The sequence below is a fragment of the Idiotropiscis lumnitzeri genome, chromosome 17 (genome assembly GCF_059441095.1).
Source record: "Idiotropiscis lumnitzeri isolate Australia: NSW breed Sydney's pygmy pipehorse chromosome 17, RoL_Ilum_1.0, whole genome shotgun sequence".
In the NCBI taxonomy this organism is placed as follows: domain Eukaryota; kingdom Metazoa; phylum Chordata; class Actinopteri; order Syngnathiformes; family Syngnathidae; genus Idiotropiscis; species Idiotropiscis lumnitzeri.
This window is the reverse complement of record NC_142407.1, coordinates 14,492,250-14,517,833: the sequence shown is the minus strand read 5'-3', so window position 1 is coordinate 14,517,833 and position 25,584 is coordinate 14,492,250. Positions and strand designations below refer to the sequence as shown.

Genomic DNA, 25,584 nt, shown 5'->3' with positions numbered 1-25,584 from the left:
AATAAATCACGTTGAGATAAAAAAAAAGAAAGACGTTTTCTAATTGTGCAATACTGCAGAATCGTGCATATGCATATGGTTGGAATGGTCCATAAGGACTCTGCATGCATCTCTCCAATAAAAGATGTTTTGATTCGGTTGGATTTAGTCAAATTACAAATCATTTTGGTTATCATGTGGCATTTCCTTCAAATATATTGTATGTACCGCCATAGTGTCAGTCCTTCAATTGGCCACTTGAGGGAACTAACGGATTGCTAAAGGTTCTGCACAAATTATAATATTAGGTTCCTAGTTATTTTATTATTCGTTACTATGACCTTTGGTCATAATACGCTTTATAATGTAATATTATTATTATTATTATTATTACTGTTGTTACAATAATGTCATTTAAACCAAAAAACAGACAACGCAGTTAAGACACTTGGATTTTATTCTGAAAGCGCTCACGCCGCTTTATAAAATTTGTTTTATTTTGAAACCGGAATCGCAAGCCGGAGATATCCGGTTTGACTTGACGTATCCCGGATGACTAGTAGTGAAGTCACCGGTAACTGGACGAACACTTTATCCAGCACCACCACCATCACCTTGGTATCATTTCACGTCCTCGGTCGTGAACGACTCCTTCAAATCACCGAATTTGTATTTTATTTAGCGGTCGGCGGTTCCTCCTCATCCCATCGGACTTATTTCCTTCTCCTCCCGCGTTCGGTGGTCAGGCGGACTAGCATCGGTTCCTCCTCGCTCCTCGCTCGAACATGGTGGTGGCCTGCGGCCAAGACGACGACGAGGCAGCCCGGGGACGTCGAGTGGAGTTTTTTATAATCCTTCTTTAGTCAGCATTCTATCAACAGTGGCGTTTGGAACTCGCTGTATGGCCTCTAGACGTTAACGACGAACCTTCCCCATTAGCAGCTTTTTTTTGTAAGGCAGGGGGGCACAACGCGGTAATTTCGCATCCGAAGTTGCCCTCAACTTTTTGGGTCCATAAAAGATGGCGACATTGGAGGGAGTCATCAAGTTCAGTCTGATGGAACTGTTTAACCTCCTGCGTCACTTTTATTAGCCCCCCCCCAGTGTGTTTGCTTGGATTACTACAGTATTGTTATTATGGATCATCTCAGCCAAGAGGAGCCAGCTCGGGAATAACCAGGACCGCCACCAGCAGTTGCGATGACGACGATGATGACCGAGAAAAGCGATGGTTTCCCCTCGTCGAGATTTTGAGTAGTCGCGGGCAGTTCATTACATGGAGACTCGCCTGACATGCCGAGGACGGAGTTGCCACTACCCGACGGTTGGGAGGAAGCCCGAGACTTTGACGGCAAAGTCTACTACATCGACCACATCAACCAGAGCACCAGCTGGATCGATCCCAGAGACAGGTAAAAAAAAAAAAAAACAAGCAAAGGCAACAACGCATGCACGAATCGAGATACTCGTTCGAACTAGTAATGCTGCTCGGGTAATAAAATGTATGACACTCCACGGACCATTTTGGGGCCTCGAACCTTACTTTGGAAATAAAAAACATCAGTGGTAAAGGAGTGCCTCATCCCAAACTAGAATGTGTAATATGTGTCCCAAGTAGGTGCGAGTAGTCAAGAATGAATTGGAAACATGTACATTTTTATAAAAAGATTTGAAGCAGTAAACAAAATTTAAAATTGCAGGTGAATGACCTTTTGGTAAAGATGTGTACTTTACAAAATGGAGGAAGATTTTAAAGTTAGAATGATTTATTCTCAGATTTGAATCATATTCCCTCTGAATGTTCCTTAATTATTGTTTTTGCAATGATCACCATTGCTCAACCGATGGCTTGAAGTTTGAAGTGAAGCGATTAGTATTTTCAATGAATTGTTGAGTTTTGTCAAGGGAAAGGTAGGAACATCTGATTGTGCTACGTTTTGAGGTTCAAAAGATTATAATTGGTTGAAAAACTGAATTTAATTAGTTGCAATCCTTTATTTCAATAATGTTGTCAAGTAAAATGTGTTATTCTTCCCAAAATAGAATTCAATGGAATATTAAAAAGTCTGAAATTGACTTAATTGAGAAATGAGCTATTTGTATAATGTACCCCTGAATTGAAAGGTTTTGTTTCTATCTATCCATTATCTGAGCCGCTTCTCCTCACGAGGGTCGCGGGCGTACTGGAGGCTATCCCAGCTGTCTTGGGGCAGTAGGCGGGGGACACTCTGAACTGGTTGCCAGCCAATCGCAGGGCACACAAAGACAAACAACCACTCACGCTCACGATCGCACTTTGGACCAATTTCGAGTGCTCCATCAACCTACCATGCATGTCTTTGGAATGTGGGAGGAAACCGGAGTACCCGGAGAAAACCTCACTCAGGGAGAACATGCAAATTCCACACAGGAAGCAGGAGCCCGGAATTAAACCCTACACCTCCGAACTGTGAGAAGTTCGTGCTTACCATTCGGCCACCGTGCCACCGTTTTCTTTCTAGGAATATCTCCATTTTAGGTAAATCCCACAATGTCAGTGAGCAAACTGTTTTGATCTAGCGGGTTGAATTAGTTGAGAAATGTCGTTAAAATGTGTCAAAACAAATCATCAGAATAATTACGATAGCACATTACCAGCTGCCGCTGTTATTTGAGAGTGTTTGAAATTGCATTCTGGTTTATTGGTGTGCCGTATATTCTTGGCGGGATGATGTTTTTACGCTATCCTGAAAAATCCTGGCGCGCAGAAGAAACTGTGATAACATACCAAGTGCATGATAGATGATATACGCGGTGACGTTCGGAAAGCCAGAAAGGAAACAGATATCTTTAGCAAGATAAAAAGCACTCAACTCACTTCATTCTTTAAACAGCATTGTTTACACAAAGCTCAACAAAGCAACACATTTTTATTTGCATTTCATACCCGATTTTAACCTGCGGGCACTAATCTTATTATTGCTGGCCGATATGGCTTTTTTTTTTGTTTTTTTTGTGAAATGAAACATGTCAAGCTCATAAGTGCAAAAACTTGCGCCCCTCCCGCTTCACCTTTATCGCTTACTTAAGACCACTCCGACTTTGACAGCAAATCCTTCTCTCGTGTCTGGAATCCAAGAGGCTTAGACTTGTTTTGCTTTGCTTTTTTTTATTTGATTGCCCTCAGCTGTGCTGACGGACGTGAGCCCAGACGTCGTCGTCATGGCAGCGTCCTTCAAGGCGCTCCATTTTTTATTTTTTTTTTTCATGCTCATCTCGCATCAAGAAATGAGCTGACGTTGATAGCCTTTGAAAAACAAAAGTGGATGCTTTGTAATCGTATTCTTTCATGTTAATGTCATTCCTATTAATTAACCACTTACTTAACAAAATAGATACATATAATATGTTAAATGTACAACTTATGTACAATTATTTGTAAAATTAAATTGGAATAAATACAATTACCAATTATTGAGATTAATGAATTGAAAAAATAAATTAAAAATTAGTAACCAAATATAGAAAAAAACGATATTACAAGATTCTTAATAATCGAATTGAGTCATTAAAATGGATTAAAAAATGCAGCAGGCCACGTATTTGTATTTAGTTTAATTAATTATTACTAATTAAATAAAATAATTACAAAACTGTAGATTGTGCATTATTTATAATAAAACAATTTTATTTTGAAATGCTTATATGCATTTTAATTAAGCAATTTCGAGGCCCTACTTGCCCAAACCAGCAAGTATTTATTGTATTTTTTTTATTTTTTTATTTTTGCTTAATGCAGTTAAATATTAGTGATATAGTTATAATTTTTCCGCCTCTTTTAGAAGATCGGACGAGGTTAATCACTGTGTTTAGTGAAAGTGCCGCTGACAGGAAAGCGTCCTTCAAACACACACACACATTCCTGAAACACGCGGCATGAAGAGCCCAGCAGCACTCGCCGGCCAAGCGTCCGATTCATCCCAAATCCCTTTCACTGCCTGCCAAGGTGCACGGGGTTCAAAGTTCAGCGTGAGGCCCCACAGACGGCCACCGGTAGTGCGGCCTCCTTCTCGAATACGTAACCAACAGAGTTGCATCGCAAGTTCTTGTGCTCGATTGTGATAGCGTTCAAACGTCCCTTAGCAGCACAGGAAACAAATTCAAGATGAAACTTTTGGCTTTTTAGTGGTTGTTTAGTATTTGTTATAAAGGAGGATTATAAAAAAAAACACAAGTTTTTGTACGGGAATTTTGACATTCACTCATCAAAATGACATTCATTCTTGAATAAAAATTATCTTTTCCCCCTCAGACTATTAAAATTTTTGCTTTTCTGTGTAGTCCTGATACGCTTTTCTAATTCCTAGTGTACAGTACCCACTATATTAACGCACCAAAAAAATGATATGTCAAAAATATTGACTTTAATTAATGTGTTCCAAGTCGTGTGTCATCTACAATTTGGAACCCACATCTGACACCAACCACAGTTCCCGATATCACATTACACGAGCGTTACTGTGCAGGAAACTAACAACACTCAGGTCGCTTGAAAGTAGCCAAGTGGCATAACCTAACTGAATTATGTGTGACACGAATGCTTGGAAGCGCTGAGCAACATATTTCAGATTGCTAACATTGTTTCCGTTATCTAACTGGACTGACATGTTGCACCAGTAATCATCCGCTGTTGCAAAAAAAAAAAAAAGATGCCGCCAATAGTCAGTGACTTTTGAATGATTCATTATTTGAGTGCCAGTCTTAATGTTCAAACTATGTTGCGTTAAAAATCAGAATTTACCTTTTAGGAATACAGTCAAATTGAAATCTGTGTTGCATTGGCTTCAATCGCCGTCAGCCTTTTTTTGTCATTTTTGGTTAACGCTGAATGGAGAGAGTTCATCGTGTTGGAGGAAAAACACTCCAGTGAGTGCGGGCTGACTGCTTAGCCTTTAATAAATTCTTCAGTGTGCAATATCACCCATCCCGCCTGCAGTGACGCACCAAACGCGTGTCGTCAGGCCACAGGAATGTTATCTGCCAGATAAGGCACGCTCGCCACTCACGAGCGCTACGCAGATCAACCCCTGATATTCCCGTTTTTATCCGGGCTGACGCTCAGCCGTGACAGAAAGTTTGTGCGCGGACACGAGGGATCCGAACGCGACTCGGAATGAACGTTTCTTCCTCAGCCGCCATCGCCACCTGACTCAGCGTTCAGCTATTGCGGTCGGGCCTGGGTGCTTTGTCAGTTTGCATTAGCGATCTAAGGCCCGGCCGCATAGTTGTTTGCCTTGGAACTCGCGGGTCGGAATTTTGCAAAGTCATTTAGGAATATGTTTGGCGTGCTCTTCTCGCGTTGAACACAAGCCAAGTCAACATGTGACTGGAAAAAAAAAGGTCAAATAAAAACCGATCAAGGGCACCATCTTATTAAAACATGTAGCGGAGCGTCTTCTTAGATCCTTGTTTGCGTTGCAGTAGTTTGAGCGGGTGACGTGTCAGTCTGGTTAACATCAGGTACAGGTAAACAAATTAAGAATTGGTCTATTACGCTAACAAACTGATTGGATTCGCTTTGGTCCGATGGTGCTGTGAAGCAGTGGAGCATGTGAGAAGGACTTCAAGTGGCTATTGAGCGACTGACAGCAAAATGGAGGCCAGGCCGCCGTAACCAGCTGGCCCTTCACTCGCAGGGAAACCGAGAGCCACAAGTTTGGGTCAGCGGCTGTCAGCCCCCACCCTGCCACCCGCCACAGCTCGGCCATTAGAGGACAGGATTTAGTGGGCGAGAGGATAGAGAGGGGGGAATCAAATAATGGGGATACGGCCAGCCCACCAGCCGTTGGCAGCAGCCTCGGTCTTGCTCTGTCCGGAAGCTAAATTTAGAGCCAAGCTGAGGCGGTCTTACGTGGCCCCTTTTTCTATTATTCAAAAGTGAAAAGGACCCAGTTCACTTTCTGTCCACGGCGAGGCTCATGTTTTTGTTGCTGTGCTACTTGTCGTCTCTTCGGTCGGTTTATTGTGCCTGGTTCATGCGACAAAATCAATTTTTTTTTTTTGTGTGTGTGGGTCACGGTAGAGTCAATCGTCTTCATTGGCCAAGTATGTTTAAACAGGCAAGAAGTTTGTCTCTTGTTGTTGGAAGCACTCTAAGATTTGTGCAAAATAAAAAAAGAGACCATCCACAATCATGAAGTTCTTTTAAAAATGTCAATTCTGGCTTTTTACACCCACATTTGATTCAACCACCAAAACAAATGTTAATGATTGTTTGACATATTTATGAAGAAATATTCATGTGCTTCATTGTTTTTTTTTAATGTGGTTTCCCATTCAATGAATTCAGTCGTACAACTGAGTGTTGGAAAAAAATTTTATTTTTCATTAATGTAAATGAGGGAGCCTCAGACCTGGATGGAATTCTGTCCGCGCCTCATAAAAACACAGTTTTGAGAAGGAGAAGGGAAAAAATGGTCGCATCATTGAGTACCACCACAAAAACCCACCCACCCCCCTCATGACTGCCGTGACTGGCTGGAAGGCCGACGGTTGCCCTAGAAACCTCCAGGCGATGCGTTAGTGCTGCTCGAGGAATGCCGCGGGTCGGTTTCCTCCTATTGTGGTCGGCAGGAGGGACCCCCGTGCCCCCACCCTCTGCTTTTTATTTTTTATCTTCCCCCCCTCTTGGAGGTGAATAGAGGACTCTGAAACAGCAGACTGGTCAACCTTCCTCCCGCCCTCAACACCCCCCCGACCCCCACCAGTGCCTCATGGAAGCGCTTTCAGTCATTGCAATGTAAGAACAGGTTGCGGTCGGGTTTGAAAAGACGATCAAAGCATACTTTTGTGAATGCAAAAAATACATCGTAAACTGAAAATGTGACACCATTTCAATTTTGACATCATTGGGATACGAGTCATGCTAGTGGAAAGTAAAAAAATGCAAAGTATGCGATATTGGAATTGGCCCTCTTCCAAATGTAGATAGCCATCCGGTACGTGCCGGTGCAAATGCAGCATGAATGTATTTTGTGATAATCTGCACTTAATATCAGGGCTATATAAGGTACAGCAACACTCAAGTACATTTTTTTTTCTTCCCCTCCATCGCAGGCAGACGAAACCTCTGACGTTCGCCGACTGCATCGGAGATGAGCTGCCAGTCGGTTGGGAGGAGGCGTTCGACCCTGTGGTCGGGGCCTACTATGTCGACCACAACACCAGTGAGTTTCTACACACCTTTTTATTTGTCTGCCGCAGTACATTTGTTAAGTACAGTTCAGTTGTATTTCTCTTGGAAGTACGATACATCTGATCCAATCTCAAATGCTTCCTCCCAGAGAGCACCCAGGTGGAGGACCCGCGAGCCCAGTGGCAGCGGGAGCAGGAGGCCATGCTGCGGGAGTACCTGGCCGTGGCCCGAGACGCCCTCAGCGCCCAGAAGGAGATCTACCAGGTGAAGGAGCAGAGGCTCCGTCTCGCGCAGCAGGAGTACCTCCAACTCAACAACACCTGGCGAGACAAGTCCACGTCGCAGACCAGTTGTGAGTGTCGCGTCGGATGAACGAGAAAAAAACACTGCTGGTCACCCGTTGGTCGAGCAGTCTGTTGAATAGTAAAAAGAAAAATGAGGCATTTTTGTCCAACGATTCCATTCCAGTGAATTCCAGAACGTCCACCTCCAGCAAGTACGACCCCGACATCCTCAAAGCTGAAATAGCCACAGCCAAAAGTCGGGTAAGAGAATGTCACGCAAACATTTCCCTTTACGTAAATTGGAAAAGTTTGCCTCATGGTTTGGGTTGGCTTCCATGTAATGCTGACGTGAAAGTGACAAAAATCACCTTTAATGGAACAAAAGCAGCCACAGTCAGTTGATTATTGGTTCATACTCTAAATTTACAATATTTCTCCCAGTCGAAGTTTACTGTCAATGGCACGAAAAAAAATCTTTTATGGTGATTGATAATTTCGTTGAGCCGTTCGTCGTCTGCCATCTTAATGCTAACACGCAAAACACTAAAGACAATTTAGCGGAAATGAAGTGTTTTTCATTTATTCTCCTCTATCCTCAATTTGGTATGTGTGTCTCAGGTCAACAAGCTGAAGCGCGACCTGGCCTGTATGAAGCAAGAGCTCCAGTACAAAGAACAAGGCTTCGAGACCCTCAAAGAGTAAGTCGTCTCGCTGCGGCAAGCGTATTTCTCCTCAAGTCACGTTTTCAAGTATGGATGAAGTGCCGATTCCCTCCACTGTGGAATTCGACATTTGTACAAACATCATCATTCCAGTGAGCAGTAAACGTCTCCTTATCGCCGCGGTTATTACCTCAGCATTTATTGCGCATTCCACACCGCCATTAAACACGGACGCCTCTATCAAAACACCAGCTGAGGAGAGTCAGCGGCAGCGGCCTTCAGTCAAGCCGGTGGTGGCGGAAGGCATTCATTCTTCCTTTTGTTTTAACTCCAGACTGCTGATCTAGTTTAATTCTTTTATTTTGTGTGCATTTTTTAAATGCACGCATTTTTTTACTCGAGCAAATCAGCTGTCAAGTGTAGCTGAAAAGGAACAAGAATGTGTGTCTCGCTCACTCTCGAGCTCATGCAAGTGAGAGTGTCACAGGAGGATTAATGAGTAGCCGAGCGGTTGAACAACATTCCTGCGCGACTCCCCCCCCCACCAACACCCCCACCACCTCTCTCCTGTTACAGTCATCAGACGGCACTCGGCGACCTATCGCCACTTGCGCAAATACAAAATAGGCTTAAGGCTGGAATGTGGCCGCCCGCTTCCTGATAAGATTTTGCTAAATACTTGACGCGTTTTGACATTTTTTTCGCTCCGGCGAGAATGTGTGGGAACCTTTTGTTTGTTGAAGTAAAGCCACACAATTCTCACCTGAAATGTTCATCAATCAACATTGTGCGAAGACCAATGCGATTTTCCAGACTGCTTTCATAAAGACTTCTGGAATATTCGTCTCATCAACTCAGCACGTTTTGTCCCTAAAATTGTTAATTCAAATGTATTTTTTTCTTTTAGCCCATTAAATAATTGTTTGGCATATTTTTTTGTGAAATAACAAAAATAGACATGAGTGAAATCGGGTGGTGGCTGAGTGATTAGTACGTCAGCATCATTCCACATTAGTTTAATTGAAGACACTAAATTGTCTCGGGGTGTGAATGTGAGTGAGATTGTTTTGTTTTTCTACGCAGACTAATTTTACTGGATACTCCACTCCACGTCGAAATAATTTGCCACTCTTGTGGTAGTATACGTTCAACAATGTAGTAAGATGTGCAATGTTACACTAAAGTGTTTTTTTTTTTTTTTTTTTGGTTTGCAACGAGTCCTCATGACACTGTTCCCGCTCTGCCATGTTTGAGAAGCACTTGAGAGGATTACAGTCTTCTCACCCTTCTTTCGCTTCCTCATTCTGCGTGTACGTCGCTCGCTCTCTCGCTCTCTTCCTCCGCCTCTTCCCTCCCTAAAGAATGTGGAAGGACCGGTTTTCCTGACGCATGCATGACTTCATCACAAGACGCTCTCGACCGCCTCCGGTGGCTTTTTGCCGCAGCGCCGCTCAACGTGCCTTCTCTTTATAAACGAGAAACATGCAGAGTGAAACATGGCAAGCCGATTGAGCATTTATTCACAATCCTTCCTATCCAATTGAAGAGCAATTTACAAGCAGGCTATTTCACAATCCAGCCCAGCGGTTTAGCAAGTGTCTTACTGGTGATGATTTTTTTTTTCCACTTTTGTCCTACTTGTACAGCCTTAAGTTGCTTTCCACTGATAGACAAATAAGCCGCTGTAAGCCAAACTCCACTTGCTCCCCGACAGGATTGACCAGAAGGTGTCCAACAGCCCGTATGGCTTCAAGCTGCAGGAGGCGCAGGCCATCCTCAGTGAGGTGCGCTCCATCCGAGATGCCATCAGCACCGGCGAGAAGGAGAAACAAGAACTCATGCAGGTGCGAATACAAGACTCGTGTGTGCTGACTGCTCTCATAATGTGTGTGGTGTCAAGATGATCAACACAGCACACCACTTGCGTAACTGCATTTTTAGTGACAATAAGAAGTCTCCTTCCCCAAACAGACGTCTATTGTAGTACCGTGAATGACCTGTGAGAAGCAGCATGGTGCGTACTGAAAAATATAAGGAAGAAACAGTTTTACTAGAAGAAGCTAGGATAATTAGTTGCTTGTCTGGTAACTAAACTCATTTATTTTATTTTTTTTTAATTTTTTAATTTTTTATTTTTTTTTTGTTGTGATGAAAGACTGGACCGAACCACCTTGACCACACATGGATTTGCAGTCATAATTATTCAACAGGTTGAACACTTGTGATTGTTTATCTCGGCCATTTTCTGATCGGCTGAAGCTCTACAAAAGTTATTTAAAATTATATTTACACTATATATTCCATCTTGCAATTCGTTCTGTCCACGCAGAAACTGGCGGTTTTGAAGGATGCTTTCCAGCTGGACTCGGGCTCGCAGCAGGATCTGTGGGGCAGCAGTCCGTCGCTGGCCAACTCGGAGCTGTCCATCCCGCGACTCTACTCTGACGCCGGTTCCCAGACCGACATCCCCGCCGAAGTGAGTGCCAGTCGTACATCGGCGACGGCAGCCGTGAGAAAAGGCCTTCTACAGTGGTGCTTTCTGTGTGTGTACAGTTTGTGAACAACTCCAACAAACTGGCGGAGAAAGTTCGTCTGAGTCTAAAGTACGAGGAGGCCAGGCGAAGGTAAGTCATCACTTTGTTCGCCTGTTTCCGCTACTTCCGTCCTTCATCGTAAACCTCCCGCCAGGATCGCCACCATCGAGGTGCAGATCGCCAAGCTGGACAGCGAGGCGTGGCCGGGCCTGCTGGACCCGGAGCGCGACCGCCTCATCCTCATCAACGAGAAGGAGGAGCTGCTCAAGGAGCTGCAGTACGTGCGGCCACGCCAGCGCCTGAAGCCCAACGACGCCCAGAAGCTGGAGACGGAGAAGAAGCGTCTGGAGAGAGACCTGCAGGCCGCCAGGGACAACCAGAGCAAGGCTCTGACCGAAAGGTGCGTGGGGCCCTATTCATCTCTTCATATTATTTCTTTTCCCAAAAGTGCATTCAGAAAGTTTTCACAATCTGAAACGTATTCATTATTTATAAAACATTGCATCCACCATAACTCTAAAAAAAATACATAGCTGTTTGTTATCGTAAAGAAAAGATGTCCCTTCGCCTGCAAGGAAGAGAGTTGCCAGGCAACTGGCTATGAGCCTCGGCAGTTACAACCCCACCGAGAAATGAGCTGAATTGTAGTTGGGCGCACTGTCTACACTTTATTGGCGCGACATGAAGTGAATTTGATTCTACCAGCTCCACCAAGAATACATTAAAAACTTTCCAAAGGTTTATATAAAGTTTGATAAAACTTTACAAGCTGTTGCAATCATGTGGTAGAAGGAGAACACAAGAACGGTCTTGATGAAGGTCACCGTGAGGCGATGAAAACCAAATGACCTTCAATTGTCCTTTGGCCATGAGTGACGTCAAACCTCTGCGATGCTTATCACAATATGCGGACTCCTCAGCTTGGGCGCCGCCCCACTTCGCCCCCCCCACTCTCAACAGGACTCCTGTTGTTCAGGTCGGACCCTTTCTGAGCTCGAGCTCCCTTTGTGCGCCGTCTCCTGTTGCCGTAACACGAGACGTTCATAAAGAGCCTCTCTTGGGCCGCATTTGTTATTCAATTGTTATTCAAAAACAAGGCTGAGGTTTTGTTCCTAAAATGTCAATTAAGTTAGAAAAAAAAATACTTAATAATAATTTGAAAAAATTTTTTCTAAAAGAATGAATGTAAACGTGTTGTACTTAAATAAATCTGAACTGTGCTTAACAAAAGTACTTTATTGAATAGAAAAATTAATTAAAATAAAGTTAAAGCCCCTGTAAGATTATTCACAGCTTGAGCTTTTTCAATCAACGTGGAAACATTTGTAGCAACTTTTCTGATCATTTAAATGAATTTGTGTGATCTCTTCAGAAGTTAGAATTTTATCGAGTTTCTTTCATTGAAGAGCAAACATGTAAACACCACTTCTTGAAACAGCTATTTTCTCAACAGGAAGTACTGCGAGTGAATAAGTAGAAAGTGAAGCTTCAGTAGACGTGAACCACGCGGAGGTGCTCGGTAACCTGATCAAAGACTTTCTTTGTTTGGCCCGTTTCCATTCAAAACATTGGATCATGTGACCAGCTGTCAATGGCCACCTTTCCTCATGACGAATCCCCCCGACTGCAGTCATATGTGACAACACTATCACTTGGACACTAAAGCAGTCACTAATAATAGCTCAGCATCTTGGCTGTTTTCATCAATCTTTCACTGGACTTTGGCCTGTGAATTCCAATCACCCGATTGAATGAAACGTCATCAATGTTGGGGTGTAAATGAATGATTCCTTTTTCTTCTTTGTTTCCAGGCTGCGACTTCACTGCAGGAGAAACAAGCTGGTCAGGGAGCTGGAGGAGTTGGTTCGACTGGCCACGTCATTACATACTCAGCTCAAAAGGTGGGTTCACTTGAGAGGGTTCCTTAATTCTAGCGCTTGGCCATTTAAATATGAATTAGGCAATTTATGTTCCAAATATCCGTTCAATTTCATAAGAAAAAGTCCTACTAGAAGAAGAAAAGCACAGCAAATTTAAGTTATGTTTACTTATCACCTGTTGAGCACTGTTGCTGTGGCGCCACCTTTAGGCAGTGGTTGTAACAGCAATTGCTGTTTTATCCTCGTGGTGTCAGCCAAATAAGTTTTAACAAATATATACTTTCAAAATGTTTCATTTTTGGGAGGGTACAACTAATTCTGTTCGTCTTATTTATTTTTTGACACATCGCGGGTCCACTTTGCTGCTTTTCTGTAACTTTCTTTGCATCTCTGTTGCACTCAGTGTGATGCTTTTTTTTTTAAACAGCACTTTCATAGTATGTTTTCATACAGTACAGGCTACATTTTCTTCTTTTGTGTGCTTCACGCAGTCTGTCTGCCAGCACGCTCTCATGTTCGTCCGGCAGCAGCCGAGGCTCATTGACGTCAAGCCGCGGCTCTCTGGCCACCAACTCCAGCTTGGGCTCCACCTCCTCCCTCAGTTTTATTGACATCTACCTGGAGCAGCCGGAGCTGGCCGACCCGGACTTCCAGAACAAGCTGGACAGCCTCCTGCAAGAGGGCGGCCAAGCGGGCTACCGGCCCTCCAACTCCATCACCACCATACACGAACACGAAGTGGTGACGGGTGCCGACGGGAGGGACGCGGAAAGGCACAAAGGCCGCACACCGGGGCTGGTTGGAGATTTTGACAAAAGTGTGGGGGGAGTGGCAGGAGGGGAGGTGGGACCTTCCAGGATTCAAGCACTTAGACTCTCTGAGACACCTCACTCCATGAGCTCTTTGTCGCCACGCTCGTCGCTTTCCTCGCTCTCTCCGCCCTGCTCGCCGCTTGTCACGGACACTACCTTCCTGTCTGAGGAGGCCTTCGCTGGCCAAGCGGGGCCTGGCGGTGTGAGCCTAGATCTGGAGCTTCAGAGCAGACTAGCAGAGCTGGATCTCAGGCCGGACTCCCAGGAGCAGCGGCAGGAGGAGCGTGGCGCCCCCGGTGGGCTGGAGGAGAAACAGAAACGCAATGGCATGCTGGCTGAGGAGGTGAAAGGTAAACCAAGACAAACCGTTTCAAAATAATACAATTGTTTGAAATTGTATTACGTAAACTCCTTTTAAAGTCATGTTTTCTTTCCAAACGAAACACCTGCATGAGCTTAATCTCTCCGTAAAATTCGTCCATTCCTCTTTTTTCACGTTTTCAGCTCCAGAGTTACAAGTGTTGTCACTTGCAGCAGGGCCAAAGAAGATGGGCGTGATCTCAGCTGTGTCCGATGAGTCGGTTGCCGGTGACAGCGGCGTGTATGAGCCCTCTGAGCGCAGGTAGCAATACCAGCCCCACCCTCAGCACACCCTTATGTGCTTCATTAAGCGGACAAATTCAGTGTTTTGCTTGCTGAAAACGCTGTACTAGTGATTCACAACCACGTGAGATTTGCTTGGTTAATTTCAGATTTTATGGGTGTAAATGTAAATTTCACTTATGTTCTTTTTAAAAGGTCTGATTTGATAGGTCCGGCTTATTTTTAAGAAATTAATTTGTCTGATGTTTGTATTTCCTCCAGGTCAGGCCTCCCCGCCGACGTCCTTCTGGCCACCGATGAGGAGAGGCTCCCTCTGGGGTGCACTCAAGTGCAGCTCGGCTTCCGCTACGAGCCACGAGACCAGCGCTTCACCATCTCAGTTTTGCGGCTGTCCAACTGTAGCGCCCTCTGTCTTCCGGCTGACCAGAAAATGTAAACATTCAGTAGTAATTACTAGTGAATAACTGCTTACTGATGGGGATATGTTCCAGACCAACCTGAAATACATTTGCTTTAAACGCACTTTTACTTATCAACTTAACAATGCTTCATTTCTCAGTGCCGCTTGGCAAATTGGTGGCACTGCACTGAATGCGAGCAACTCTGAATTCGGTTTTGCCTGTATCCTGAAAAAAGCCATGAGAAAGATGACTTGGCTAACGTGCGATGTCACACGCAGGCACGTTCGCGTGGCGGTGCTCCCCTGTGTGGAGACGACTCGCTGCCTCTTCCGAACCTGCGGCTACCCAACACAGGAAGTCGTGGACTTCAACGAGGTGTTCGGTGTGCAGCTTTCCCACAGTGCTGTGCGGCAGAAGACACTCAGGGTGGACGTATGTGACACCAGCAAGTCGGGCCACGAACAATGCTTGGTGAGTCGTCCTCCGCCGGAAGGAAGTACCCACGGAAAACCTTGTTAATTTTGCTTCCAGAGTAAGAAGTAGTCCAACTTTTTTTTTCTCCATCCATAGGCGGGAGCCCAGATCAGCCTGGCTGACGTCAGCTGTTCGGAGGAGAGAAGAACCAAATGGTACAACCTGTTGAGTTATGCTTTCCTGCCCGTTGTCAGCGGCACGGAGAGTGGCGCAGCCGGTGGCTTGGACGCGGTAAGAGCTGACGCAACCTTAGCGTAGTTTGCACACAAGTTGATTCATCATTCTTGGAATGTGAAGTAAAGGTTGGGCACAAATCAATGTTGCCTATTTCAGACCGGCGCATCCAGCGGTGACAGAGTTCCGGACGACGAGGAAGCGTGGTGAGTTTCTTCTAATCAGAACCTGTTGCGTCGACCTCGTGAGGCGTCGACTTCCACACGCACACGCGGTTACTGTCTTTTTTGCGAAACGTCAACACCGCGTCTGTGGTAAACACTTTTTCCTGTTTACACGTGAGAGCGGATGTGAGGAGAACTGGAGAAACTGGGTCGTCAATGTCTTTGGCATGACAAAACTCTTGGTAATATGCGGTCAGAATGCCGCCGGGCCTGTTTGCGAACGTAAATCAAGCCGCTTGAATATCCAAAATATTCTTGTGACATCTTTTAAAAAGGGACAAATGATGGGAAATGTTGGAAAGCATTGCAAAGGAAAGCATTTCAGAGAATGTTTTAAATTGTACAAAAAATGCATTGTGTCTCCGTTAAGTAATTGACATTTTATTTAGCACTATCAATCATTTTTGTACTATTTTTATTTTTGTTCACTGCTCTGTATCCGTTCTACCGTCTAACTCTTCGTGCCTCCTTCACTCTCAGGCACGGCGACCTGCTGGAGGTGTTTGACGACGAGGAAGAACTCTGCGCTGTGGGGACAGAGCCTCTAGAGGAAGGAGGCCTGTTCTATGCTGACGGTAGCCGATGGGAAGCAGAGGATGAGCAGCAGGAAGCAGAGGAGGAGGAGCAGCGTCAGGCCAAAGTGCCCTCGCTCGCCACCATTAAAGAAAAGGTAAACAGACGAGAAAAATAATAAATAATAACCCACAAGCTTGAGAGCAGCATTGAGTTTCCCCCTCTCATCGTGTTTGTGCTTGCCGAAGGTGAACAAGGAGACCAGTATGGACGGCTTGTCGTCATCCAGTCACCACTCGGTGGTCCGGCCCAAGGAACGGCGTGCCGACCTCCCCCAGCAGCACGCCTTCATGCGAGGCACCGCCATCATCCGCTCCAAGACCTTCTCGCCGGGACCGCAGAGCCAGTACATCTGCAGGGTGAGCTAAGTTGTGGCAACAACAACAACAACAAATGCTCGGCTGCAACTTCCTTCGTCTTTCTGCTTGCAGATCAACCGCAGTGACAGCGACAGCTCGACGCTCTCCAAGAAGTCTCCGTTTGTGCGAAACGCCTCTGAGAGACGTAGCATGCGCCTGAAGAAGGTACAATGCGCAATATCTCATTTTTCATTCAACATCCCTTGAAATGACTTACGGAAACCAGCACATTTCAGTGTAGAACTCTGCCAACAATTGTTAGTTTTTTTTTTTCTTTTTTACAAGGTGTGGCGCATCCCTTTTGTGACCCAATATGGTACCTTGCTGATCCACCGTCCTCCATATTACAATGTCAACTGGCTTTTGTTCTCCAGCCTCCCGTGCAGGTGAAAGGTCTGGACGGCCTGCTGCGCACCTCTTTGGACCTGGAGCTGGACCTGCAGGTGTCTCGCACCCGCCAGTCGCGCCTGGCTCAGGAGCTGCACGTGTTGCGCGAGCTGAAGGCGCAGCTGGAGACGGCGCGGCAGCAGGGCCGGCGTGAGCTGCCCGCCTGGGTCCGAGAAGACGAGCGTTTCCGCCTCCTCCTCAAGCATGCCGAGAAACAGGTGAGCGTTCAGCACTACTGTGCAACATTTCTCTACATTGACCTTTCGCTGGATTTCACTCCGAGCGAAAAAAATGCTCCAAATCTTAAATGAAGCTCGCGGGTGTGTCCTGCAGACTCAGGAGGAGCAACTGCAGGAGAAGCGGGTGGAGAAGATGATGAGGGCGGCGGCGAAAGACGTCCACAAGATCAGAGGCCGCAGCCGCAAGGAGGTCCCCGAGGTGCAGACCTTCAGGTCAGAGCCGCTGATTTCTGTGGATAGACGACCACTTGGTGTCTGATATTTGATGGTTTTTTAAAAAAAAAATCCTCAAGAGTCATTATTGTTATTTCTGTCTGCTGCAGAGAGAAAATGGCGTTTTTCACACGAGCCAAGACCACCATCCCGGACCTGCCGGCCGACGACGTCTAGCCAAGCATTTCAAGAGTCTTAACCCTCCTCGTCTGCGACTCCTCACTCACGCAAGTCAAGTCAAAGTGGTTAGATGAAGAATTTTTACAATATCGTAGACGCAAAACAAACTTTTACGTGACCACTCAGCATTGTTAGCTTTTGTAAGTTTAGTGATGACACTGCTTGAGTTTTCCTTTTTTTTTTTCTTTCTTTTCTTTTGTTTGTTTCTGTTACTAACACGCCTTTCAAATCATTCCAGCACAAGCAACAGCACAAATATTGAATCTAGCAATAGCAACGGTACTGAAGCATCAAAAGATGATTAGAATCATGAATGTAATATGAAAGATGTCTGTTTTTAAATGATGTATGTTTTATTGGAGCTCTTTAAATCCACTTTAACTGGAAGCAATCCTGATGTTCGGAGAACTACAAACCCCAGCAAGCGTTGCATCACCTCCCCTCACCACCTTCCTGGAAAGCTGAATATTTCTCACACAATATTGACTTACTGTCATCCGCATCAGCAAAGGAAAATACTGTAATGCTTAAAAGAATCAGGTTGTTTGTATCCTATCGACAGCACAGATGGACGTAATCTTGTTTTTTTTTTTTATTCTCATTTGAATGAGTCATAAACAAACACAATCTCTCTCCACTCAGGTAGAAAATGAGTTAGACTGCACTTTAACGGAATGATTGTAAAAGTTGTAAAGAGAAACAAAAGAAATCATCACGCTGGAATGATTATTGAAATTTTAATTTTTTTTTTTTGAATGACTATGACCAGCAACCAGCAGCCAATTGGAGCAAATCAGAGCCTTGCTCCTCATTCTAATCTAAAGTTATTGTAACTGGATACATTTTTCGCATGCATAACTGGATTTTTTTTTTCCTTAAAGAAACAACAGAATCAATCATCATCTGTGTTTATTAATTGCTGGATTTCAAAGGGGTAGAACATTTCTGGTTAAATTGTGCAAATCTTAAAATGAAAATTTCTGTGGGAAGTTTAAGATGGAGAATTTTTAAATTGTAATGCAGATGAATTCTCATAGAAATGACCAACTTTGAAATGTCCTGCCAGTCTAGATGTGGATCCTCCAAAATTCCATCTTAAAAGATGCTGATTCCACTCGGCTCAACGTCATTCCACATGTGTCCGTGCATTTTTTTTTTAAACAATCAAATTGTGTTTAGGTAGAGGATGTTCACCGAATGTGCTTTTGTATCACCACCATCTCAAAGCACCAGCGCCATCCTAAACTGGATCGGCACCAAACTGTAACCTCCCACCATGGCTCTCCCAACCTTCCCAAAAATGCTGTCAACCATTTTGTTGCTTATCAACATGCCCCCACAATGTAACTAGCATATAAGTTTGTGTGCACGATATGTTCATGTTGCTTTTTAGTACGTAGGAGATCCTGCGGTGCTTCTAAAAAGTCTACACACCCATATTCAAATGCCAGGTTTTCCAAAAAGGCACTGATGAGATCGAGTAATTTTTAACAGCCACATCAGATTGAAAATAAGTAACTAAGCGATTGTAATTAAAACAAAATAAACAAAATCAGGGAAATTTGTGATCAGCAGTTGTGCGACCACAAAAAAAATCATTTCTTTCTGTTTTGTTTTTTTCATATCTCGAAAACCTGGCCATTGAACCCAGACATGCAAACTTGTCAAATTCACAAGTAATGAGAGTTAAATATTCAGTTTAAAAAAAAAAAATCAAAAGCTGAAATGTTTGTTTTTATTCAGTGTGAACGTTTTTTGTCAAGAGACTCTCCATGTTGTTTCTTTTTACATCCAAATGAAGGAATGTCATTTTTACCACACACGAATGTCAAGTGGAAAAAGATGTTGATGTCACAAGTGATCTTTTTTTTCCATGTTGTTAAGGGTGAGGATATGTGTGTGTGTGTTTGAGGAGGAAACAACCAGCATGTATTTATTGCACTTCGTGATTTGGGTGTGCTTTTCCTATTTTTTTTCCTTTTCTTTTTCTTTTCTTCCTTTTTCTTGTCAGGAGTCCCGAAAAGCTGTGAATTGAATTCTCAGACACTGTATTGTCAACCAGAGTTGTAAATATTTCACCAGCACAAAAAAAAAACAACCACAACAAAAATACACTATGTTTTGTAGTTTCACAACAAATAAAACATTATCTTTTATTTATGTGGTCTGGTTCTTGTCAAGAACATTATAAATGGTAATATATTTCCATGTATTATTTACAAATGCGTCATTCATACTTGCATACATACACACACAGTTTTGGTTTATATATATTTTTTATTAAATTACATTTTAAAATATTAGGATGGATTAATCGGCTAGTGTGTAATTCTATGCCTATGCAGCAGGTGGCGACAAACTAATATCAGTTTTGCACGCTAGGAAGAAGATGGTTCACGCCTTCCCGGAAGTAAAATGGAAAAAGTTGTCAACTGCTTCCTCTTTGCAGACTCAGTCACTTTGTTTCATCAGCCACGCGACTACGTTTAGGTTCAATTTGCTTAGTTCCATCCCTCAACCGGTGCTTCGCAATGGACGGAGACCGTGTGAACGAATACACGACGCGACTCGCGAAGCAGGTGAGCCCCACTGCGACAGCGGTTAGCCAAATTACTGCTGAAACGGTGCAACGTGTCCATCTGTGACAGCCAGGTAGATCGAGGCAGATTTGGCAGAAACAAGCATATTCCTTTTTTTTTTTACTTTAAAAGTTAGTTATTTGGTGTGGGTGGTAATATTTGTTATCGGCCTTTAGTGCTCTCAAATTCGGCGTTCATTTAAAAGTCAGACATGTCTAGTTTGCTGAGAAAATAAGTACGTTGCGGTTTGGTTCGGCACTACCTCCGCGCCGTGTGTTTCATTTTCTGACGGCACTTTTTTCGACTTTTATTATCATTTCTAAGATCTTCGTTGCTAATTTTCAACTTATTGCTCTGCCGAATTCCCCACACGACATTGGGTGCATATTGTCACTAACTGTTCTTTTTGTGAATGTGTACCTATCGCTATCATCGCACATTTTTCTTAAATGACACATTGATTAAACGAAGTCTTGTGTGCTCGGGCTCTCAATTCAAAGGCATGTAGTGCCATCTAGCTGTAAAACTTCTGTACTTCATGTGAGTACAGAAGTGTATGAGTATAAAGCATTATCGTTTTGAGAACGGTTACATTTAAAAGCCTTTTTTTAAGAACATATCGCTCATCTCAGTGCTATTTATGCTTTAATTGAATGTTTATTTTTGGACTTTTGGTTTAATTCTGATGCACTTTTGGCTCTTAAGTGTTTTTAGCCTCGATAAAAGTGATTGTAATTTATGATATTTATAACTTAATAATATGCATTTATGGTGCTCCTACTGTGACTAAGCGGTTGCAATGTTTTGTTCCAGGAGTGCGAGATCCAAAGTCTCTTCGCTGAGGTTGAGAGCCTCAAGAACCCGCAGAGGTCGTCTGGACCCTCTTGTCGTCTGGATGAACTGCGAGAGGAGAACAGCAGGCTGCAATATCGCCTCAACATTCTCAAAAGGGTGAGCAAGCAGCACGCCCCGCTTTTGCCTCTCAAAATTGAAACAACAATGAAACAAAGCTATAATTCATTATATTTATTTCAAATAAAGTCACGGTGATACAAATATTTTGACACGTGAATTAAATGTAATAATTAAATGCAAGCATGTTGAATATACTTGTTTAATACATTTGACAAAAATATCAAAGTAAAATTAGTCTTTAATTGCATATTGTCATAGCGCTGTATTAAATGTTTATCAAATTTCATTTGAAATTTCAGCTGACGAGCAAAATGGAAGACATGTATATTCAAATCAATAAGTAGACAAAAAATTAATAAATTCAACATTAAGGCGGCTGTCGCTGCGCGTGTCCTCAGAGTCTCCAAGAGGAGCCCCCTCACTGCGGGACCACCATGATGAACATCAACCAGCGGCTGCAGGAGATTTTTGGCCATGCCATCCGGGCCTCCTGCACTGAGCTGGACAGCTTGCCGCTCTCCGTCACGCCCAACCAGCAGGCCAAGTTTGGAGACTACCAGTGCAACAGCGCCATGGCCATAGCACAGGTACATCGATTTTTCTAAAATTTTATTCATACAGTCAGGAACAGTTTTGGCCAACCAGTGCGAGATTACTTTACAGGACTTACAATTGAGTCTCTCTCTTTTTTTTTTGCTGATGGCAGCTGTTGAAAGCAAAAGGCTTGAAAGTCAACCCGAGGGAGATCGCCGAGAAAATCATGAAGAACATTCCGGAAAACGAACTCATCCAGAAGACAGAAATCGCAGGTCCAGGTATGACAACCGTCTCAAGCGAATCACTCGCTTCTTTTTGTCACTTGTGAACTTTTTTTTTGGGGGGGGGGGGTCCGAATTTCATTGTGAAGACAAACAATCTGAATAAGCTGCACCTCGCTTGTACAGGCTTCATCAACATCCACCTGAAGCGATCGTTTGTGTCCAGGCTGCTGAGCAACCTTCTAGTCAACGGCGTGCAGCCGCCTCCGCTCGCCTCCAGGAAGAGGGTTAGTCACATGACTCACAACAACTGTCGCTCCGTCAAAACGCTTAATTATCCCACGTATGCGTGTGCGTGTCGTCCAGGTGGTGGTGGACTTCTCGTCGCCCAACATCGCCAAGGAGATGCACGTGGGCCACCTGCGCTCCACCATCATCGGCGAGAGCATGTGTCGACTCTTTGAGTTCCTGGGCTACGACGTGCTCAGGTGGCTGGAAGACTTATTTTTTTTATTTTATTTTATTTTTTTTACATTTAACTTTAGCTTAGCAGTAGCAATTTCCTGCTCTCGTTTGTCGGCTTTGTGCTCAGACTGAACCACGTTGGTGACTGGGGAACGCAGTTCGGCATGCTCATTGCGCACCTGCAGGATAAATTCCCAAACTACCTGACGGTGTCGCCCCCTATTGGAGACCTGCAGGCCTTCTACAAAGTCAGTCTGAGCTTCGTAAACCACAAAGCAAAAGCTTTCGGCTGCACCCGACTAACGGCGCTATCTGGTCCTGCAGGAGTCCAAGAAGCGCTTTGACGACGAGGAGGATTTCAAGAAGCGGGCGTACCAGTGCGTGGTCCGCCTGCAGAGTAAAGAACCGGACTTCATCAAAGCCTGGAATCTCATCTGTGACGTGTCCAGGAAAGGTGACGCGTTAATTTTGGTCTGTGAATTATCCAGCCGTGCGACTTATGCGTTGGCCTTCCTTTTCAGAGTTCCAGAAGGTTTACGACTGCCTTGACGTGCACATCATCGAGCGGGGGGAGTCCTTCTACCAGGACTTGATGACGGAAGTGGTGAAGGAGTTTGACAAGAAAGGTGAGAAGCCCGTTTTTCCATTTGGGTGAAATTCCCAGACTTGGAATTAGCCTAAAACGTCTGACTTCCTGTTTCATTCCCATCTCGGGTCTTTGAGACTTTTTCTTACGTCTTCTGACAACAAGACGTGTTTTGTGTCAGATGGTGAAAATGGTGTTTGGGTCTGATTTTCCCAACCCACCAGGAGGCGCTCCTGAGCATGTTTCAAAGCCCAAAATAAAATCCGTCTTTTCATTTGGGTTGGTGAGTTGTCAGGCAGTTACAGCAGCAGAATCTTCCTCGGTGACGTTTTCAGCGGTGCGAGTTGGCCACTAGGGAGCAATGTTGCAGCATTTCTGATCTTTTTTTTTTTTCCCCCACCTGTCTCATTTTCGCATTATTATTTTTTTTTGGTGTGTGTCTGATTTCCGCCAGGCCTGACGGAGCTGGACGAGGGCCGCAAGATCGTGTTCGCCCCCGGTCAGTCTATCCCGCTCACCGTCGTCAAGTCGGACGGCGGCTACACGTACGACACGTCGGACCTGGCCGCCCTGCGCCAGCGCATTTTTGACGAAAAAGCCGACATGATCATCTACGTGACGGACAGCGGGCAGGTGGGGTCACGAGATATGATTGGTGCGGTGGAAAATGTCAAGTTTACGAGGGGAAAAAAGACGAAGACAATATCTTTTTTTTTTTTTTTTTTTGTATTTCAGGGCCCACACTTCCAGTTGGTGTTTGCCGCCGCCAAGATGATCGGATGGTACGACCCTCAGGTCACCAGGGTGGAGCACGCCGGATTTGGAGTGGTGCTAGGGGAAGACAAGTAAGACCGAAAACAATTTCAGTTCCGATATGCTGAAAGTTCAGAGTGTTGAGGCGCCAATAAAATGCGCGGACGGTAGCTTTGTTGCAATATTCTCGTTGAAATGAAATTCGAGTTCAGTTCCACTTAGTTTTGGGCCAAAATGCCGCTCAATGTCAACACGAAAGAAGGACGGTGATTAAAAGCCGAGGTCCAGTCCTATTTCAGCGCTTTGTCATTCACGCCTCATTCCCAACGATCTGCGATTACGATGTGGATAACTGCTCGCTCTTCATTTCGGACTGTCCTGCTGCTGTTTATCTCCCGACAAGACACTTGTGGCTCGGTTAAGTGCCGCGGGTTCTTTTGATGGCTAACCTGAAACGCTGAGCTGCATTGGTCACCCTCAGGAAGAAGTTTAAGACTCGCTCCGGAGACACGGTGAGGCTGATGGACCTGCTGGATGAGGGACTGAAAAGATCCATGGACAAACTCAAGGAGAAAGAGCGAGACAAGGTGAGCAAAAAAAAAAAAGGCTTTTAACAGGCTGCGTAAAATGGAGTGAGGTTCATTTAGGTGCCACACACACGCACATTTTTTTGTGCGATCAACCCGCATCGGCTTGGAATGACATTCCCGCCCTTTCAGGTTCTGACGCCGGAGGAGCTGACGAAAGCTCAGCGTTCGGTGGCGTTCGGCTGCATCAAGTACGCCGACCTATCGCACAACCGCATCAACGACTACGTCTTCTCCTTCGACAAGATGCTGGACGACCGCGGCAACACGGCCGCGTATCTCCTCTACGCCTTCACGCGCATCCGGTAAGCGCCCGATAAGTCTGCTTGCCGACCACCCTTGCGTGCCATTGACGCCCCCCCCCCCCCCCCCCCCCCCCTGGCCCCTCCTCCTTCCCTCAGCTCCATCGCTCGGCTGGCCAACGTGGACGAGGCGACGCTGAGGAAGGCGGCCGAGAGCGTTGAGGTGCTCCTGGACCACGACAAGGAATGGAAGCTGGGAAAGTGCATCCTGCGCTTCCCTGAGATCCTGCAGAAGATTCTCGACGACCTGCTGCTGCACACGCTGTGCGATTACCTCTACGAGTTGGCCACCACCTTCACCGAGTTCTATGACAGCTGCTACTGCGTGGAGAAGGACCGACGCACGGGTAACCGGCAACCGCCAGGGTGCAACGGTCACATTTTTCCTCAGAATGCATTTCATCTGACATTTACTAGCGTCAGTTGTGTTCTGGCCAACATACTGACATGAGGGCATTTCTGCGCAATAGTCGGACAACTTCGTGTTAGTGAGGCAAAACTGCCCTCGTTTGACGTCTTTGTGCTACTATTAAGTGAAGAAACAGATAACTCAGAAATTGATGTCACTACGAGTGCAGTTGTCAACTTTTGCCTCATTGGTAACGTAGTTGCATTAAATGTCAGTTCATCCTCGCCGGAGTGTTAACACTTGAGGCTTTGAGCTGTTTAATTATGTTAATTCCCAATTAGCAGCGCTGGGCTAATATGCTTGGAACCCCCCGTGGGATTGTGTTATTAGGGCCTGGTGTGAAGGCCCTCTTGAAAACAGTCTTTATGATTGGTCTGACGAATGTTTTGGCTTTCTGGGGGCTGAAAACCTGCCTGAAAATTTTCTGATGGAAATGTTTGGATTTTAGTGGCCGCTCATACTCAGTAGTGCCCTCACCTGGAAAGTTAGGAAAAAAAAAAAAAAAAAAAAAACCTTAGACCAGGTTTATTGCTGGACACAAAACTGGGGGGACATTTTTTGACAAAATTGAACTGATAGTCGCCGCTTTTGGTTTGAAGCAGCCAATTTTGTTGAATTGATGAACTAACGAGAGAATTGGCTGAAATGACCCCCAATCAATGGCAAATTTTGAAGGAATATTATTTTTTTTTTTTTTACTGCAGGTGAGGTGGTGAAGGTGAACATGTGGCGTATGCTGCTGTGCGAAGCCACGGCGGCCATCATGGCCAGAGGCTTCAACATCTTGGGAATCAACCCCGTGCAGAGGATGTGACGGCAACCTACGCACTTTTTCATTTCCGCCACTCTATAAGATCATGAACTCACACCTCATCATGTCCATATTTTTTTAATTAAAAAGCTGATATGGAAAAATCTGCTAATCGTCTATTGGTTTTATGTCTATATATTTTTGCCGTATTTGATTTTGTTCAGAGGTGAATCTCAAATGCACACAACTTTACTTCCACCTCATGTAAAATACACACAGGTAAAAAAAAACTATTACTAATTGGATTACACACAAAAAGCCTCGTAA

The 25,584-nt window shown here is 44.7% G+C and overlaps 2 protein-coding genes across 2 annotated transcripts; both read left to right on the top strand.

The window, feature by feature from the left end:
- Nucleotides 1-533: 533 nt before the first annotated feature.
- Nucleotides 534-19,308, top strand: wwc1 (WW and C2 domain containing 1). The gene is made up of 22 exons (XM_088279811.1): nt 534-1,391; nt 7,075-7,184; nt 7,302-7,505; nt 7,622-7,698; nt 8,056-8,135; nt 9,814-9,943; nt 10,429-10,575; nt 10,653-10,723; nt 10,788-11,033; nt 12,445-12,534; nt 13,005-13,675; nt 13,830-13,947; nt 14,190-14,360; nt 14,608-14,800; nt 14,900-15,034; nt 15,137-15,183; nt 15,682-15,871; nt 15,963-16,133; nt 16,206-16,298; nt 16,508-16,738; nt 16,854-16,972; nt 17,083-19,308. Exons 1-22 carry the CDS (start codon nt 1,273-1,275, stop codon nt 17,147-17,149), a joined length of 3,480 nt encoding a protein of 1,159 aa, XP_088135937.1. The 5' UTR covers nt 534-1,272; the 3' UTR covers nt 17,150-19,308.
- Nucleotides 19,309-19,559: 251 nt separating this feature from the next.
- Nucleotides 19,560-25,434, top strand: rars1 (arginyl-tRNA synthetase 1). The gene is made up of 15 exons (XM_088279598.1): nt 19,560-19,731; nt 20,545-20,682; nt 21,045-21,233; nt 21,353-21,461; nt 21,591-21,691; nt 21,771-21,892; nt 21,997-22,117; nt 22,194-22,323; nt 22,391-22,495; nt 22,910-23,088; nt 23,191-23,300; nt 23,690-23,795; nt 23,928-24,100; nt 24,197-24,444; nt 25,211-25,434. The coding sequence occupies exons 1-15, from the start codon at nt 19,684-19,686 to the stop codon at nt 25,318-25,320; spliced, it is 1,989 nt and encodes a 662-aa protein (XP_088135724.1). The 5' UTR covers nt 19,560-19,683; the 3' UTR covers nt 25,321-25,434.
- Nucleotides 25,435-25,584: the final 150 nt, after the last annotated feature.